We start from the raw sequence: 14,405 nt of genomic DNA, 5'->3' as shown, positions 1-14,405 counted from the left end.
TCATAAGCTTCCATTTGAGTCCAAGATAGCCTTTCTATCTCCAAAGCTCCACTTGCTGTGGCCAACGGTCTTCTCCATCTATCTGCTCACTTTGGGGAGACCAGAAATAGAATGTTTTCTGATCATGTCAGTTAACATGTAGTTTTTCACAATAGGCGTTGCATTGTTTGGAGACAGCCTGTAGCTTTCCAGTAGCTAGTAGAAAGGCTATCTTGGACTCAAATGGAAGCTTATGAATTAAGGAAGTTTTCTATATACATGTTAGGCATAGATATTCTCCATAAAGTGCTGAAAAATAATCATTTTCATGAGAATTTGTCAGGCGAACAGTACTTTTTTTGGTCTTTTTTGGGATGTTGAGGGTGATATCTTAAAATCGAGTTGCAACAAACCCCAGAATCTTTTTTTCATGCCTCCCCCTATGTGTCAAGATACTCTCTGCCAAATGTTATAGTTGTATGACTATTTATGCCATTGTAGTACCTAAATATTTGCATTTACATCATTTCTCCAGCAGAATGACCCCAGAAAGGGGTTTTGTCCCCTGTAGCTTTCCAGCAGCTAGTTGACCGGGTTGTCCACCCAGGTTTTAATCCTTCAAGGTCCTACAGATCATTTCTGCTGTCAAACCTTTTACAACGCTCCCTGTCTGTTTTCCAAAAAACTGGGATTTTGCCCCCTGGGTACCCTCCATGTTTTCTGCTCCTGGTTCAAAAAATATCAAGCAGTCATCAGTTGTTTTTATCACTCACAATTTAATATGACAGTTTTGAAATGAATTTAATGGACCAATCACAGGAGAGGGTGAAGCCATGGACCAATCACAGGAGAGGGTCATGGACCAATCACAGGAGAGGGTGAAGCCATGGACCAATCACAGGAGAGGGTGGGGCCGTAGGTCAGGGGTCACTCAGCTTTGGTCCTTTTCACAGCCCCTGGTAACCGGTCCTGTAGCCTAGCAACACACATGACAGGTGTAAACAAACATGAGCGATGTAAACAAACACAACAGGTGTAAACAAACATCCCTGATAAACCAGTGAACTCACTTGTTCAGTGTTTCCTCCAGTCGGCAGCGAATCAAGTCGATGTTCTGATCGATCTTCGTCTGCAAACACACACACACACACACACACACACACACACACAGACACACACACACACACACACACACACACACACACACACTCAGTATAAATGAAAGCTTGAGCTGATCCCAGATCAGTCCCTGAGCCTCGTGGCCTCGTTACCTTGTTCTTCTGGTAAACCAGCGGAGTGGTGAAGAAGATGACGTCAGCTGCAGAGAGACACAGCACTTCATTAGTGAGAGTCCAACACAGCAACAACCGTTAGCCGCTAACCGTTAACCGCTAACCGTTAGCCGCTCACGGTTAACCGCTAACCGTTAGCCGCTAACCGCTAACTGTTAACCATTAGCCGCTAAGCGTTAAGCGTTCTCACCCAGGATCAGGATGGTGACTCCATTGAACACGGCTCCAACGTACGTCATCACCCACATGACGGCAGCCAACTGGAACACCAGAGAAGGTTCAGAGGGTCAGAGAAGACACACGGAGGGAAGAGGAAACACACGTAGGGAAGAGGAAACACACGTAGGGAAGAGGGAAGAGGAAACACACGGAGGGAAGAGGAAACACACGTAGGGAAGAGGAAACACACGGAGGGAAGAGGAAACACACGTAGGGAAGAGGAAACACACGTAGGGAAGAGGAAACACACGGAGGGAAGAGGAAACAAACGGAGGGAAGAGGAAACACACGTAGGGAAGAGGGAAGAGGAAACACACGGAGGGAAGAGGAAACACACGTAGGGAAGAGGAAACACACGTAGGGAAGAGGAAACACACGGAGGGAAGAGGAAACAAACGGAGGGAAGAGGAAACACACGGAAGGAAGAGGAAACAAACGTACGGAAGAGGAAACACACGGAGGGAAGAGGAAACACACGTAGGGAAGAGGAAACACACGGAGGGAAGAGGAAAGAGGAAACACACGGAAGGAAGAGGAAACAAACGTACGGAAGAGGAAACACACGGAGGGAAGAGGAAACACACGTAGGGAAGAGGAAACACACGGAGGGAAGAGGAAAGAGGAAACACACGGAAGGAAGAGGAAACAAACGTACGGAAGAGGAAACACACAAAGGGAAGAGGAAACACACGGAGGGAAGAGGAAACACACACACGGTGTTTATAAATATAAACTAGCCTTACTGTGCATTCACACCAAAAGCTTCCAAAGCGTCAAAAACGCTCGAGGATGGGCTTCAGACAAGACAGCTCCCAAAACGGCAAATATTTTCAGCTGCTTTGGTCGCTCGTCACGTGACTGACGTCAAAGTTCGACCACGCTGGTCATTGGGGAGCCGAAATACAAAAAAAAGAAAAGAAAGGCAGCCGACGGACATCTCTATTGTGACAGGCTGCCACTGGTTGCCGCTTGACCGCGTCATAGCTAATTACCCTAAAGTTAACCAGGGCTCAACTTCTCATCTGGTGACGCTTTGGAAGCTTTGGAAGCGCGGCGACGCCTGTTGATGCTTTGGACGCTCAGTGTCGCCAGACTCTTATTGAAAATGAATTGACTTCCGGCGTTTTGACACTTTGGAAGCTTTTGGTGTGAACGCACAGTTAGCCACCATGCTAACTCATTTAGTATGACTCTGACCTTCAGAGAGTCGACCAGGTCTTCAACCAGCAGCAACCTCCTGGTCTGAGCGCTGAACCAGTTCAGGTGGATCAAAGACTGATCAGCGAGCTGACGGACTGACTCTGAAGACACGGAGATGTCCCTCTCCAACAGAGACCTGAGAGAGGACAGAGAAGATCAGCAGACTGACTCTGAAGACACGGAGATGTCCCTCTCCAACAGAGACCTGAGAGAGGACAGAGAAGATCAGCAGACTGACTCTGAAGACACGGAGATGTCCCTCTCCAACAGAGACCTGAGAGTGGACAGAGAAGATCAGCAGACTGACTCTGAAGACACGGAGATGTCCCTCTCCAACAGAGACCTGAGAGAGGACACAGAAGATCAGCAGACTGACTGACTCTGAAGACACGGAGATGTCCCTCTCCAACAGAGACCTGAGAGAGGACAGAGAAGATCAGCACTCTGAAGACACGGAGATGTCCCTCTCCAACAGAGACCTGAGAGAGGACAGAGAAGATCAGCAGACTGAAGACACCGAGATGTCCCTCTCCAACAGAGACCTGAGAGAGGACAGAGAAGATCAGCAGACTGACTGACTCTGAAGACACCGAGATGTCCCTCTCCAACAGAGACCTGAGAGAGGACAGAGAAGATCAGTAGACTGACTGACTCTGAAGACACCGAGATGTCCCTCTCCAACAGAGACCTGAGAGAGGACAGAGAAGATCAGCAGACTGACTGACTCTGAAGACACCGAGATGTCCCTCTCCAGCAGAGAGACCTGAGAGGACAGAGAAGATCAGTAGACTGACTCTGAAGACACCGAGATGTCCCTCTCCAACAGAGACCTGAGAGAGGACAGAGAAGATCAGCAGACTGAAGACACGGAGATGTCCCTCTCCAACAGAGACCTGAGAGAGGACAGAGAAGATCAGTAGAAGATCAGGAGGACAGAGAAAATCAGTAGAATAGAGTTCTCAACGTGCCGGGCCAGCCCAACAAACCCGACTAGACCTTACATCCCATAAGGCTTTACATCCCATCATAACAACATCCTCTGTCCTTAGACCCTCACATCCACTGAGGAGAAACTCCATGGAAAACCCTTTTAACAGGGAAAACCAGGAGAAAGCTCAGGGTGAGCAACAGAGGAGGGAGGTGTGTTACCTGAATGGATGACCTTCATCAGACTTCTGGACGGCCTGGATCACGGACTTATAGACCCTGCAGACAGGAAGCAGACCACTGTTACAGTGATGTCATTATGATGTCATCATGTTGTCATAGATATATATACGTAGATGGTGCATTGGGGCTTGTCAGGAATGTCTGGCGGCGGCCATCTTGAGGGGGAGTTCCTCCTGAGCAGCAGTCAACAGTCAGACCGTTTGACAGCTGTGAATCTGGTGAACGGATGTTCCCATGAAAGAAACGCCAAAACCAAGAGACATGGAAGAACTTTTCTCCAGTAATAAGTTGTTTTATATTATATAACTGTTATGAACTTGTTGAATTTGATGTAGGTGAGTTATCTGACATAAATGAAACTAAGGTAACGTATCATAGGGTGGATATGTGTTACATTTAGTGCATATACCGCTAGTTCATATATTAATAGTTTGTTATTTTGTTGCCTGTATGTGTAGGCTATAGGCTGTGGTAGTTGTGAGTTTGTGGTTGCCATGGTGATGAGGCCGGCGAGTGAGTGTAAACACAAAAGTCCGTCTCCGTTTCTCCGTTCCTGTTTGCCTGTTTTCTGAGCATCAAGACTCATACCACCACAACGAACCCTCAATTTATGTCAGGACAAGAAAACAAAAGATGTTTTTATTAGTAGACTAAGACATCAGTAAGATGATGAAAGTGACATCTGGCCATCAGCCCCTGTAGGCTACCAGGCCATATTAAATCAGTTTCATTAACCCTAACTGCTAAGGTGAGTTATGTAGCTGAGTTGTAGTATTTCTATTAAAACAAAGGGCTTCAGTGATAGACCTCTGCCTCTGTAGACCATAGACATATAAATATAATAATATCTTTATATGTCTATGCTGTAGATACAGGAAGTCGAAGTTAGACTCCTCCCCCCCAAGATGGCGGCGGCGGCGGCCACAGTCCGTTCCAATGGGCAGCAGCGTCAGAGGCAGAGGCATCTACGTGTAGATATCTATGACTCTGATGAAGACGCCGTGCACTGTGATTGGTTGTTACCTGAAGGTGATGGTGACACAGAGACAGGCCAGCAGTAGGTAGGACACCACGCTGATGACTGACAGCGTTGCCACGGAGACGAGAACCAGCAGAGACAGGCCGAACGCTGCCGCCGACTTCTTGGGCTGTTTCCAGTGGACGAGCTGTAAGGCTGCAGAGATAGTTAGATAGATAGATAGATAGATAGATAGATAGGTAGATAGATAGATAGGTAGGTAGGTAGGTAGGTAGGTAGGTAGGTAGGTAGGTAGGTAGGTAGGTAGGTAGGTAGGTAGGTAGGTAGATAGATAGATAGATAGATAGATAGGTAGATAGATAGGTAGGTAGGTAGGTAGGTAGGTAGGTAGGTAGGTAGGTAGGTAGATAGATAGATAGATAGATAGATAGATAGATAGATAGATAGATAGATAGATAGATGGATAGATGGATAGATAGGTAGATAGATGGATAGATGGACGGACAGAGACAGAGAAGGGCATAAAAAGGACAAGAACATACTTTTAAAAAGGGTTAGTGTTAGTTATCCACTAAAAACGACTCTAAACGCTGCAGTACCTCCACCGGGCCTGTGTGTGGCGCTGTAACGCTGCAGTACCTCCACCGGGCCTGTGTGTGGCGCTGTAACGCTGCAGTACCTCCACCAGGCCTGTGTGTGGCGCTGTAACGCTGCAGTACAGGCTTATCCAATAGGCGGCCTGCGGGCCACATCTGGCCCACGAGAGCAAAACATCTGGCCTGCGACGATTCACTGGCACTGACGCACCTCTTTATAGTGTGAAACTAAGGGAACAACAGATAAGGTGTGCACTGAAAAACATATGTGCGGTATGTTTTTGTCTTTTTTCCATCGCGTGCTACGTCTTCACACATCAGCTGATCCGCCGTCCTCTGAGTGAAATGGGTCACCTGGGTCAGGTCGGCTGTTTAATAACATGACCTGCACCAAAAGTTGGGAAAGTGACTGGACTGATGAGTTGAGTTTTAATTGACCGGACCGTGCCGACGCTGAGAGAACGCTCTCTCTCTCTCTCTGTTAACGTCTCTGTCTGACTCACAGTCTCTCACTCTGCTCTTCTGGAGGTGAAGGGTTGGACAGATGCTCACAGCTGTATTTCTGGACATTTTACAGACGAAGCACCTTAGGGCCCAAACATGTACATTTTGCGTTTTTTTTTTAAAAATTTTTATCCTCGGTCAGTTTAAAGGTTAATTTCATGAATCTTCCCTAGGATGTCAACTTTATGATGATTTATGATGATTTAATCAACTCTTTTGGCGGCCAAGATGGCGGCCGTGAGGCTCGCCCCGGCGCAAGCCATAGTACTGTGTCTCGCTCTAGTCTCAGTGTTGTTTGTCAATTGTACGTTAATGTACACCCGTCTGGAACTTATGAAATTAAGTTCCAACCTGCCTGTCACAGATCAATCTCTGATCAAACTGTTACCTGCGGAGATAAGAGCAAACAACAACTCGCTCAGCGATCCGACCTCCTGGAAGCACAAACCGGCCAGAGGCAGGCGCCACGCTGGTGTCTTCTCCAGGTTCAGGAAGCGCCCTTACCGGCCCCCACTACCAGCCCTCCTGCTATCCAACATGAGATCATTGAGACACAAAACTGATGAACTCTTCCTCCTCACCCAAACCAACAAGGATTTTCAGAACTGCTCTGCCTTCTGCCTGACCGAGACCTGGCTGGACGACACCGTGACAGACCAGGTGGTTACCCCACCTGGCTTCACCCTCCACCGCGTTGACAGGTCTGAGGTGCTGTCAACCAAGGCTAAAGGCAGAGGCATTTGCTTCATGATCAACAAACTATGGTGCAGCAACAGCTCCACACTCAACACCTCATGCTCACCACATCTGGAATACATCAGCGTGAAATGCCGGCTGTCTTACCTTCCAAGAGAATTTGCCTCGGTGATCCTGGTCGGAGTTTACATTCCACCCTCAGCCAACGCCAACACCGCCATCACCGAGCTCGCCAACTACATCTCTTCCGTCGAAAGTCATCACCACGACGCCACAGTAATCGCGCTGGGCGACTTCAACCACGCCGACCTGTCCACCGAGCTCCCCAGCTACATCCAACAGGTGACCTGTCCCAGCAGGGGCAACAACACGCTCGACCACTGCTACGTGGCGTCCAGCGATGCATACCGGTCTTTTCCGCGGGCACCGCTGGGCAACTCGGACCACGCCATCCTCCTCCTCATCCCCAGATACCGCCAGAAAGTTAAATCCATCCAAGCCACCGAAAAAACAGCTAAATCCTGGTCCATCTCCAACATCGACACCCTGCGTGCCAGCTTCGACTGTACTGACTGGGACGTCTTCAGTCCAGGTGTGGAGAGCGCAGATGACCTCGATCAGCAGTATGACGCGATGACATCATGGATCAATTACTGCCAGGAGACGTACATCACCACCAAAACCGTGAGAATACACAGCAATAATAAACCATGGTTTAACAAAGAAATTCAACTTCTACACAAAAAAAAGAACACAGCTTACCACAGTGGAAACAAGGAACTCTATAACTCTGCAAACTCAGAACTTAGATCAGCCATCAGGAAAGCAAAAGCACAATATGGAAAACACTTAGAAAACCAGCTCACACCTAACAACACCAAAACAGTTTGGAATAAATTAAAAAACATGACCAACATGAACAATAAACCCCCCCCCCCATATCCATCACAGACCCCCAGCTCCCGGACAAGTTAAATAAATTCTACACTCGTTTTGAACAGTCCCCTGTATCTCCATACTCTCCACCCACCCCGCCCCCCTGCCCCCCCTTTGCTATCACAGAGGAGGAGGCCAGGAGGGCCTTCAGGAAAGTAAAGAGAAGGAAAGCTGCTGGGCCCGATGGAGTGAGCCCAGACACACTATTCCATTGTGCAGAACAGCTTGCCCCACCATTCACCAAACTGTTCAACTCCATGCTTCGCCACTGCACTGTTCAGGGTTAGGGTTAGGGTGCAACAATAGTTTCTCACTGTACAGGTGGTGTGTTATTGTGAATGACACACCCAGGGAATACGTATGAAAATAACTACTCTTCTCTAGACATTATATGGTATAAAAAATACTGAGTCCCTGACAGATACAATAAAAAAGGAAAAAGAACAAATGTGCACATTTAATACACATTGTTTATTGATAAGCTCAGCAGATTGAGACACTTTAGGGAGGTTATTATTTATGACCCTTTTCCACTACTGCGAATCAGCTCCACACGTCTCTACTTGTTTTTTGTTTTTTTTGCTTTCCCATTAGCACTCAAGAGCAACGTCCGACACAAGAATCAAACCCACAAATTTTAAAAACCCAGCTGCAACAGTGACCACTGATCTGTACTTAACCACTGTGATATTGTAATGAGAAGCGTCGACGTACTTTACTTCACTTACTTTATTTATACAAAACAATAAACCGGGAGGACGTCAGGTCATGTAGCATCCACAGGTAGCATGTTGCTTCAGGCAATTCCCTTCACTTCTTCTTCTCTACTCTACTCCTGCACTGTCTACTGTCTCATAGCGCCTCTAGCGTTCAGGAGGAAACACCACAACCACCGCCTGCACCCCCCCCCCCCCCCCCTTTTCCCCTGCTGTTAAACCGGCCTGCCCTCTCTTCCTATGAACCAGTCTGCCATCCAGTCCTCCCATTAAGCTGGTCTGTCCTCTATGAACCAGTCTACCATCCAGTCCTCCATTAAGCTGGTCTGTCCTCTATGAACCAGTCTGCCATCCAGTCCTCCCATTAAGCTGGTCTGCCCTCTCTTCCTATGAACCAGTCTGCCATCCAGTCCTCCATTAAGCTGGTCTGCCCTCTCTTCCTATGAACCAGTCTGCCATCCAGTCAGGGCTGTAAACTAACGGTCGCCACTCGCCAAATGCGACTAAAATATTCCCCTGGCGACTTAATTTTGGAGGGATACACGCCACTGGGGCGGGTAAATGTTTGTCCCGAATGGTCGTGCTCTTGCAATAAATTGATTTGTTGTGTGTCACACTGAAGTCTCTCCCCCGACGTCACCGCTGTAGAAAATAGTTCCCCCGAAGCAACGTAGCGTGCGCGTTACCGCTCTTTAAAACTTTGGCGGCGCAGTGAGTGAGACTCGAGCGCAGCAATGTGGCGGCATATCCCCGGTGTGACCGAACCAAAGAGGAAAAATACAGAGGAGATAGGTGACAAAGAAGGCGAAACGTCGACGAAAAAAGCAAAAGTGAGAAAGTTCAGTGAGAAGTGGAAGACTGACAGGGAATGGCTTCAGTACGACGACTCGACGGGTGTCATGTTTTGCTCCGTCTGCAGGACACACGCCAAAGAAAAACAGCGCGGAAATTCATTTGTGGTGGGCAACAAAACGATGAAAGTGGAGACCATCCGGGAGCACGAGGGAAGCCGGTGTCACGGTGTCTGTAAATCAGTGGCTCGGGCTCAGTCCGAGCCACTCTTTTCTCAACCCGCTGTTGCTGCCTTGACATGTTTATCGGAGGAGACGAGAGCCAAACTGAGGGCCATGTTTAGGACAGCTCATGCCCTTGCGAAGAAGGGGAGACCGTTCACGGACTACGAGTGGATTTGCGAGTAAGTGAAAAATGTTATTTGTCAATGAAATGATTCTGATTCCCGGTACCCTCATCATATTGTTTACATTAATGTTAAGCTAAGGCCAAGGCTTGCTAAATTAGCTAACGTTACCTAGCTAGCTCTATAAAAATGTATTAACCCCACAATGTTATGGCTTTTTTTTTCTTTCTTTCTTTCTTTTTTTTTTTTTTTTTTATACAATTGTTTGATAACGTTAGCCCCGTTTGACCTCAGATACAACGTTAACGTTACCTCTGAAGTGAGCAGGGCTAGTTGTCCTCATTGGTGGTGAAGACAAATTTAACACACCTGTAAACTGTTCACCTTTTTTATGTCAACCAGGGTAGTAGAAGTGAATGAAGAGGGTTTTAGTTTTGCATGGTGTTGTCACCTTTTCCACTTCTCCAGAGTTTGTAGGTCTGAATAGCAATAGCAAAACTAGATGTATTGGAACATTACTGTATCTGTGTTATTAATATTATTGGATTAGTGTTAATGTTTGGCATGATTTTTGATTTGATTTTCGCAGCTTGGATGAACAGAAAGGCATTGCCTTGGGTGCAACCTACCGGAACAAAACACAGGCGAAAGAGTTCACCCAATACATCGCCGAGGCGGAGAGAGATGAAATCAGGCAGATGCTGAAAAAGACTAGATTCCTGTCTATCATGTCCGACGGCTCCACTGACAGTTCGGTGAAAGAGGACGAGCTGGTATATGTGAGGTGGAGTCACATGGGCAAGATAGAGAGCAGGTTTGTTGGGATCAAGTCAGTCGAGAAGGCAGCCAGCACCATCAGAGAGATCATGGTGCGTGTGTGCGAAGAATGGGAGAGCAAGTTGGTCGCCCTGGCAACAGACGGCGCTGCTGTGATGGTGGGAGCAAAGAGCGGTGTGGTCAGCCGGCTGAAGGGGGACCGGGCTTATATCATTGGTATCCACTGCATGGCTCACCGGCAAGAACTGGCTTTCATGGATGCTATCAAGTCCCATGCCATGTTCCAGCGAGTAGAAGAATTCCTCAGTGGCCTCTACACTTTTTACCATGCCAGTCCACTGAACAGAGCTAACCTGGTCAACAGCTTCCAGGCTCTCGGGCACAAACCACAGGTGCCTACAAGGATCGGTGGGACCCGATGGGTAGGACACCTCCTACGCGCCCTGGACCACTTCCTGCGGGGCTTTCAGGGGATTGTCCAACATCTGGAGCAGGTAGTGGCATTATTAATATATCAAAGGAATGTGTGACTGTGACAGTGCCTGTCGGTGTTCTGATAAGTGTTTTTGAAAAGCTAGTAATTTTATTGTATGTGTTTGTTCTTGATGTGTTTCAGATTCAGTCTTGTGATGCTGCAAATGTCAGAGGAGTCCAACAGGCCAAAGCCAGAAAGTACTACTCCACTGCCAGGGAGGCTGTCTTCATCCGCTTCTGTGGATTCCTTCATGACACACTGACACACCTGAGCAGCCTGTCCGTCTCGCTCCAGAGGTCTACCATCACCATCGCCGAGGCTCACAGCTGCTTGAGCGCAACACAGGCAGTCCTCAAAAAGTATAAAACCAGGTATGGTCATTTAAGAAGTAATAGGAAATAACTGACTCTGAACTTTATTAATAACAATGATTCCAACAAGAGAGGGGTAGAATGTGTGAATGTGTTGTAAAGGTTTATTCTGATAGGATAGTAAAAATTAGCCTTTTTTTTCCACCAGAGAAGGGCCCATGCAGGCCGCAGTGACAAAAGCTATGAGGGACAACAACAACAGCTATGAGGGAATTTCACTGACAAGCAGTGACAGCCAGACCCTTGTCGCCTCACGGGTTAAACTGCTTGACAGGCTAGTCGAGAGTATGACCGACAGGTTCCAGGATGTCAGTGTAGGTGTGCTGTGTGCCACTAAGCTCGTCAGCTTTGCCAACTGGCCAGAGTCAGGAGATGCAGCAGCAGGTGTTTTTAAATTAAGTACTACAGCAGAGCACTTAAGTTCAGGGTCATGAAGATTATATTTTAATTTTGAGAAATAAAACATGCATTATGCTTGTTGTAATGTAGACCTATGTGTACAACTCTTCTAGATTTTGGTGACACTGAAGTGGAGACACTGGTGAACCACTTCAGGCCTGTCCTGGAGACCTGTGGCATCCATGCTGAGAACGTGATGGACCAGTGGACTGTCTTGAAGTCCTTCATGTACCAAGAGCCACAGTTCCTGTCACACCCACACGTGTCCTGGGCCACTGTGAACAGGAGCCATCAGCACTCCTGCCCTGACCTGCTGGCTGTCATCGACCTGGTCCTGTCCCTTCCTGCCTCCACTGCGGACTGTGAAAGGGGTTTTAGCACCATGAAGATCGTGAAAAGTGATTGGAGGTCCAGCCTTCTGTCTGACACTCTGTCAGATCTTCTGATCATTCAACTCTGCTCCCCAGACATAAAAGACTTTGATCCGAGGACAGCTATGATGCTGTGGCACGAGAGCTCAGTTAGAAGCAGACGGCCTGACTATATGGATGGTGGTGCAAAGAGGGTGTCTGAGAGGGTGTCTGCTGAAGACAGTGATGAGGAGTTCTGATTAGAGATGCATACTGGATCGGATTGGTCCCATCTGTAGTTCTGATGAGTAATTAATGAGTGTTTCTTTTGTCGCAGTTTTGCACTGTTAAAGTTTTCAATTTGCAATGTTTGAGATGAAATGAATGAAATTCAATTAATAATATTAAAATGTATTTTTAAATAATACTTTGGCCTCTGAGTCTTTTCTAAGCATATACTGCTATATAATACTGTTATCTCAATGAAAAGTACTGAAACAGATGTATATGCAACAAAAAGAGGCAATTTATTATTTGGCCGGTAAAAAATTTACTTGGCCGGTAGATTTTTTCATCTACCGGTCCCCTTGGCAGGTGAGCCAAAAAGTTAGTTTACAGCCCTGCATCCAGTCCTCCCATTAAGCTGGTCTGTCCTCTCTTCCTATGAACCAGTCTGCCATCCAGTCCTCCCATTAAGCTGGCCAGCTCTCCCTGCCCCCCCCCCCTCACCAGAGGCTGCCTTCATCAACTCTTGCTAACATTTCCATATTTCGCACATTCTGTGACATAAACTGTAATCTGTGTTGTCTGTAACAACATCTCTGTCCCGTCTGTTTCTCCTGGTTTTCCCCTGTTAAAAGGGTTTTCCATGGAGTTTTTCCTCAGTGGATGTGAGGGTCTAAGGACAGAGGATGTTGTTATGATGGGATGTAAAGCCCTTTGAGACAAACTGGTGGTAAAAACGGGCTATACAAATAAAATTGCCTTGCCTTGCCATGCCTTGCTTTTTATTTAGTGAATCATAGACCTCACACACTGCTCTAATGTTTTTGACCATCACCTTTTCTTTTTTTTTTTTTTTAAAGTATATTTTTCGGCTTTTTGCCTTTATTTGATAGTGATGACAGTAGAGATAGACAGGAAATGGGGAGGCAGAGAGAGGGGGAATGACACGCAGGAAAGGTCTGCCCGACGCGGGATTCGAACCGGGGACGCCTGCGGTGAGGACTGTAGCCTCTACATGGGGCGGCCGCTCCACCCACTGCGCCACGCACCGCCCCGACCATCACCTTTTCTTGGGACACAAGAGTAGCCACAACAGTCTCCGTTTATTTATTTATTCGTCACATTATTCAGATTATAATTTTTTATTTATGTATTTTTCTATCCCAGCTCATGTTTATTCTATGTTACATTGTTCTCTTGTATTATTCATTATCTCAGTGTTGTGTAATTTTTCTGGTGTGAACACTGTAGTCTGTATTTACTATACTATACTTTACATATTTAACACTTTCATCTACTGCCATCTACAATATATAATGTACATAAATATTTTTAATGTGATAAATATTAATTCCCCCTGTCAGGTGAACCTCAACCTTTGCTCTATATTCATCAGATAAACTCTGTTGTTGCAATAACAGCACAGACACACCTAGCTGCAGTGGGAGGAGCAGAAAACAGGTAAAACAGGAACCAGAGGAATGCTGAGCGTCAGAGTCCAGAAGTGAAAGTAAAGTGTGAGAGGAGGACGACGGAGCTGCAGCAGAGACCAGACAGAAAGTCAAAGTGAGTCCATCAGGAGTTTGTCAGCAACACAGCAGAGTCTCTACCAAACACTGGTGAGTACAGCTCATCATATTCACTGTGTGAGCAGCAGCTTTAACACTGAGCTTCATCTCTACTCACTCTCTTCATGTCACACTGACTCTAGTGAACTGGCTCACAACAGACCTGACGGAGTTCCTCCGCCCGGTGAAGAGGGCCTCGTTGGCCCCCCTCCACTGGATCAGGGCCTGGGTCTCTTCAGCTGTCCCTTGAACGAAATATAGCTCGTCAGCTGTGATGCATAATACCTTCATTTTCTACACGTGGGTTTAAGTAACTGATAACTGATACGGGATCAACCGGGAATACGGGCGGATTACGTAAACACGACAAAACGCTTTAGTAACTTATAGCTAACGTTATAGTTGTATAAAAATATAAAAACCCTCCCTTAAAACGGACCAATTAGTCAGATATCACAGCCTAAAGTGTTTCGTTTCAGAGACCAAAGTCTGCCTTTTAGACGCACAGAAAACAGCATTGCTTTACCACACTACAATTATACAAGACCAGCGTCAGATTTCAGAGGGTCACGCCGGGACAAGGCAGTCATCGGCGGGGTAGCAGTAATGCTAAGTGCCCGGGCCAACTTGCTAGCGGCTAGCGAGGTAGCTAGCCGTGATAGCCGTTAGCGGCGAAAACGTCGGAATAAAAACTACGTGCTACAGTAATAAATCACCCACAGCACCGATTTGAAGTTGTAAAAACGACGTTCCCGCAAAAATACATAAAAACATTTATTCACGCCAAAACAGTAGAATTTCAAAACTTCTAACGT

The 14,405-nt window shown here is 46.9% G+C and overlaps 1 protein-coding gene across 1 annotated transcript in view; it reads right to left on the bottom strand.

Moving 5' to 3' along the window:
- Positions 1-825: 825 nt before the first annotated feature.
- Positions 826-14,405, bottom strand: part of LOC146992655 (reticulon-3-B-like) — a 38,929-nt gene continuing 25,349 nt past the window's right edge. Inside the window, exons 2-8 of the mRNA XM_085788282.1 lie at positions 4,884-5,034; positions 3,840-3,896; positions 2,688-2,826; positions 1,462-1,531; positions 1,251-1,297; positions 1,050-1,108; positions 826-955 (exon numbers count right to left, since the gene is read on the bottom strand). Of these exons, the coding sequence (XP_085644408.1) occupies positions 907-955; positions 1,050-1,108; positions 1,251-1,297; positions 1,462-1,531; positions 2,688-2,826; positions 3,840-3,896; positions 4,884-5,034 (572 nt within the window). The 3' untranslated portion in view covers positions 826-906. The remainder of the gene's footprint in view (positions 956-1,049; positions 1,109-1,250; positions 1,298-1,461; positions 1,532-2,687; positions 2,827-3,839; positions 3,897-4,883; positions 5,035-14,405) is intronic.

Source organism: Trachurus japonicus, chromosome 1, assembly GCF_045865225.1.
Source record: "Trachurus japonicus isolate A0001 chromosome 1, Traja_1.0".
Lineage (NCBI taxonomy): Eukaryota > Metazoa > Chordata > Actinopteri > Carangiformes > Carangidae > Trachurus > Trachurus japonicus.
Note: the sequence above shows the minus strand (reverse complement) of the source record. Positions and strands in the feature narration are given on the sequence as shown.